Source organism: Engraulis encrasicolus, chromosome 22 (genome assembly GCF_034702125.1).
Source record: "Engraulis encrasicolus isolate BLACKSEA-1 chromosome 22, IST_EnEncr_1.0, whole genome shotgun sequence".
Classification (NCBI taxonomy): Eukaryota; Metazoa; Chordata; class Actinopteri; order Clupeiformes; family Engraulidae; genus Engraulis; species Engraulis encrasicolus.
In genome coordinates, this window is record NC_085878.1 from 9,299,002 (window position 1) to 9,304,001 (window position 5,000).

Consider the following 5,000-nt stretch of genomic DNA (forward strand, 5'->3'; position numbering starts at 1 on the left):
GGCAGTCGATCGCGAGACATGTAGTATAATGTGAAGGGGAAAAGGGGTCTTTCAAAAGTAGGCTGTAGCAAGCTGCTGGTTCTGTATTGGTTAGATAATTAGTCCCACGGTAACACAGCATGAGGGGAAAGCATTAGAAATTGACCGTAAGGGTATTGCAGTTGATTCATGTGTGCACACATGTAACATCGGGTGAGTAACAGAACATGTGCGCAACGATGCGTTATGACGCGGCGATATGCGAGGATCTTCGTCCAAATCGCTAGTCGCATGCATCATCGCTGACTGCGTTTATGCCTACATCGCGTGCCGCGTGTAGTAAGGGAAATGTTAGTTGTTGACATGTATGGAATTCACTTCAATTTGTGCTGTTTCTTGCTCCAGTTGTGGACAAAACGATTGGCCAAACTCACAATAGAAAGCCTTTGCTGTGCTACTGTCCCAGAGAGCTGAAAAAAAACCCTTCATAGAAGAAGTCACTCTTAACAGGGGTGTTAACCAATCCAATGAGTTCTCTCTCTCTCTCTCTCTCTCTCTCTCTCTCATAGTAAAGTGAACTTAACTAGCCTACTATTTACCCATAACAAATAATGAATTTCTGAGCCCTTTTTAATTTGTAGCCTACCACTGAAGGCATGATAATGCTTCATCATATTTTAGAAATAGGGCCTATGTGCCTACATATATGCCTTTTTATATAGCCTACCAAATGTTTATCATTTTGAAATTGTTTCAGTTGTTTATGACTTGTGTATCATGACTGAAATTATCTCTGCATACTATCAGTGCTCCATTGCTTTGTAAACATAGGGTATTCAACACACTTTAAAAACACACTGAAAATATACGGCCATAGTAGCCTACTAAAATCATTTTGTTCATAATAATGGTGAATATTTTCATACTGACATCCTTAAATTTGACTTGGTAGATCACGGCAGACCATCAACTTCAAAAGTAGATCTCGGTTAAAAAAAGGTTGGGCACCCCTGGTATAGAGTCTAATATAGTTAGAACGGTCTGTCTGTTGGAATATCTGAACCCATTTAAGCCTAACCGGGCCAAAAGACCGTCCGCGACATGAGCGAGGCGAGCAACGGAAGTAATTGCCTTTGTATTGAGTCGCGCAACAAAAGCGATTCTGCCGACTAGAGACAATTCATACGACGAGGGCGACAGTTTGTAGTTGAACTCCTGGGAATATGCAAATTAGCTATGATGCAATTCGGCAACAGCCGCCACAGCCAATGACTGTATAGAGGTCAGTGGCCACAGCCAATGGGAATATTGGAATGCTTGCATTCTGCTTTCAATGGACATACTCTAGTCGCTTCAATAGCTTGTATCGCTCTTGCTGCACAGAAGCGATTCTCAGTCGGGTGAATCTCGTCGCGGCCGGTATATTCGCCCGGTAACGGTAACCAGGCCAATACAGCGGCCGCCACAAGCTCAAGCGACAGAGATTCGCTGGGCTGTGCAGCAGGAGCGATACAAGCGACAGAGGTGACAGCGTACGTCCGTTAGAAGCAGAACACAAGCATGCCGACATTCCCATTGGCTGTGGTGGCTATAACCGAACTGGATCATAGCTAATTTGCATAATATTGTCTGGAGTTCAACTACGCATAAACTGCCTCTAGTCGCCCGAATCGTTTTGCATCTTCTGTCGCCCGCGATTCAATAGAAAGTCAAAAAGTTAAATCACTTCAGTCAGTGAAATGGGTTAATACATGAATTACGTGTGTGTGTGTGTGTGTGTGTGTGTGTGTGTGTGTGTGTGTGTGTGTGCGCGTCTTACCGGTTGCTGTGGAGAGGCCTGCTGTGGCTGCAGCTGAGCCGAAGTCTGCAAACAGATCTGAACACACACACACACACACACACACACACAAACACCCAGAGGTAGTACATCACAACCTACACATTTATTTCACATTGAAGAAACAATAGTGTATGTGTGTGTGTGTGTGTGTGTTACCTGGTGTGGGTTGGCTGGGTGTGTGTGTGTGTGTGTGTGTGTGTGTGTGTGTTACCTGGTGTGTGTGTTACCTGGTGTGGGTTGGCTGGGTGTGTGTGTGTGTGTGTGTGTGTGTGTGTGTGTGTGTGTGTGTGTGTGTGTGTGTGTGTGTGTGTGTGTGTGTGTTACCTGGTGTGGGTTGGCTGTGTGTGTGTGTGTGTGTGTGTGCAGGGTGTCTGCAGCTTTTAACAAGTGAAATTTTAGACTTTTTTAGACCTTTTTTAGACCATCATGGGCAAAATTTTAGACCTTCGCGGAGTAATAAAAAATGAAATAAAGCCAGATTGTGGTCAATTGATACGCGCGCGCGCGCACACACACACACACACACAAAAGCACACGCACACACGCACACACACAGAAGCCGACAGGGGAGGGGACAGTTGACCCGGCCCCAGAGAAAGAGGCCCCTCAGAATTGGGACCCAATTGTATTGTATTTATTGAGAGGGGGGCCCTTTCAGATGATTTAGCCCCGGGCCCTGTAAAAGCGGTCAGTGGCCCTGCACACACTACACTACACACACACACACACACACATACACACACACACTAGTGCATATTATAAGCATAAAGAGATCTGATCATAAATGACCAGTGAGAAGGTGCAATGCTCGCTTTCACAATTTCAAGTTATCAAAGCCAGCATTTGTGAACAGCCTGTCTTTACATTGCACTGACTGAGGTTTTTAAATCAATATGTGATTGCCATGTGTGCAAGCCTATATCAAGAGGACCTAACCAAGATAGAAGAACAGAACATGAGGTAACACCACTACTGCCATAAAATGCTGCCATAAAAGGACATTTATTTGTTTCATCTATTGGAGGTGTCCAAGAGAACGTCTTGTGGCAGTTAATACTAATAACAAAATAGTTCGAAATTTTGACCAACTCAGCCCATGCCACTCAATCCAAAGATTCATGCTTTATTCGTTTTAGGGGGGTTGTACCAGAGGTCTCACGCAAGCGAGAGTGTAACTTGCATCAGCTCAAGAGCGCGACGCGAGAAAGATTCTGCCACGGCGCGAGAGTCGTTAATGCGCAGCTGGCTACGGCATTCAAAATCTAGGGCTCTTTTGATGTAGACGTAGTTTAGGCTTAACATATTTTCAAGCAGCATAACGTGAAGCTAAATGGTGATCAATTCATAAGCAGCAGGCAAAGAAAACGCAAAACGGGGTTATAACAATTAAATCATCCATCACCATAGCATATCTTATCCATTTTGTTAAATGAATTGCACAATATGTTTCATGTGCTTTGACTCCTGAGGTCTTTCAAACATTGACGGACTGACTTTGAGCTAATGAGAAGTGCATGTGACAGCACACACGAAACGTTTGTGCGTGGACATGACCGTAACAGCTCAAATGCCCACCAGTTTGCAAATTGCTACCACAGAACCAGCACAAAATACCAAGGCATCAAACAGAATAGGACTACAACAAAGGCACTTCCATGGGAATTCGACTGTTAAATCACTCATAATATCAGATTAGCCACACACACACTGTCGCTACTCTCTTTCGCTCGCACTGACACAATCAAGCTTCGCCAACGTTGAGGCTAACAACTACGCTAGACTGCTAAGCCACAGCCAACACCTGACTATTCCATCACCACTGCAAGGACTAAAAATCACTTCTTACCTGCAACGATTCACACTGGTGCTGCAAGGACTAAAAATCACTTCTTACCTGCAACGATTCACACTGGTGCTGACATATTCCCTTGGCTTGCACTGTCACATTTGTCTTCTGTTTTTAATCGACATCCTTCCAAATAGAAATCCGTTCTTTTTCAATGAGGTGGTGACTGACTTCCCTCATTAGTTAACTTCTTCCAGGTGTTTAAGACAGTCAAGAAGCCTAGTTATCTAATGTATGGCCAACGCAACGCCAATATCTCTTTTAAAACGTCTAGATATAAACAATGTCTAGATATAACACCACTAACGTGGGCTTTCTAGTCAGACTGTGCGGTGAAAGGGGAGGAGGAGCTACAGTACATTTCCGTATAACATCTGTAGTTTTATTATTGTACGTTACAAACAGCAACATTTCATGTAGAACTACACAGACCATAACTGCCACAATACCAGAAAAAGTGGCGTGGAAAAGGACGTAAAAACAAAGCAAAACAGAACAAATAAACATTAATCCTTTGTCGATATTTTGCATTGAAACGTAGGTCTTAAATTACTCAACCTCAATTTTAGACTCAAGTGCAAAAAATCCCTATATTTTAGACTTTTTTAGGCCTAAAATGGATAATGTGTAATTTTAGACTTTTTTAGACTTTTTTAGACTCCGCGGACACCCTGGTCTATGTGTGTGTGTGTGTGTGTGTGTGTGTGTTACCTGGTGTCGGTTGGCTGGGTATGTGTGTGTGTGTGTGTGTGTGTGTGTGTGTGTGTGTGTGTGTGTTACCTGGTGTGGGTTGGCTGTGTGTGTGTGTGTGTGTGTGTGTTACCTGGTGTGTGTGTGTGTGTGTGTGTGTGTGTGTGTGTGTGTGTGTGTGTGTTACCTGGTGTGGGTTGGCTGGGTGTGTGTGTGTGTGTGTGTGTGTGTGTGTGTGTGTGTGTGTGTGTGTGTGTGTGTGTGTGTGTGTGTGTGTTACCTGGTGTGGGTTGGCTGGGTGTGTGTGTGTGTGTGTGTTACCTGGTGTGGGTTGGCTGGGTGTGTGTGTGTGTGTGTGTGTTACCTGGTGTGGGTTGGCTGGGTGTGTGTGTGTGTGTTACCTGGTGTGGGTTGGCTGGGTGTGTGTGTGTGTGTGTTACCTGGTGTGGGTTGGCTGTGTGTGTGTGTGTGTGTGTGTTACCTGGTGTGGGTTGGCTGGGTGCAATGTTCCCTCTAATTTTTTCGGTGCCTGAGCAAATGCACTATATCACTGAGCAGAGCCAATGACATCAGTGAGCGGGTCGACCCCCCGACCCCCCCCCCCCCCCTCCATTTTAGGGGTAACATTGATGCTTAATAATATGT

At 44.7% G+C, this 5,000-nt stretch overlaps 1 protein-coding gene across 2 annotated transcripts in view; it reads right to left on the reverse strand.

Moving 5' to 3' along the window:
- The window catches only part of LOC134438986 (clathrin interactor 1-like), a 20,374-nt gene that overhangs the window by 5,220 nt on the left and 10,154 nt on the right, over nt 1-5,000 (reverse strand). For both annotated transcript variants that reach the window (XM_063188756.1, XM_063188755.1), the window contains exon 9: nt 1,799-1,855. In XM_063188756.1, coding sequence (XP_063044826.1) covers nt 1,799-1,855 — 57 coding nt within the window. The remainder of the gene's footprint in view (nt 1-1,798; nt 1,856-5,000) is intronic.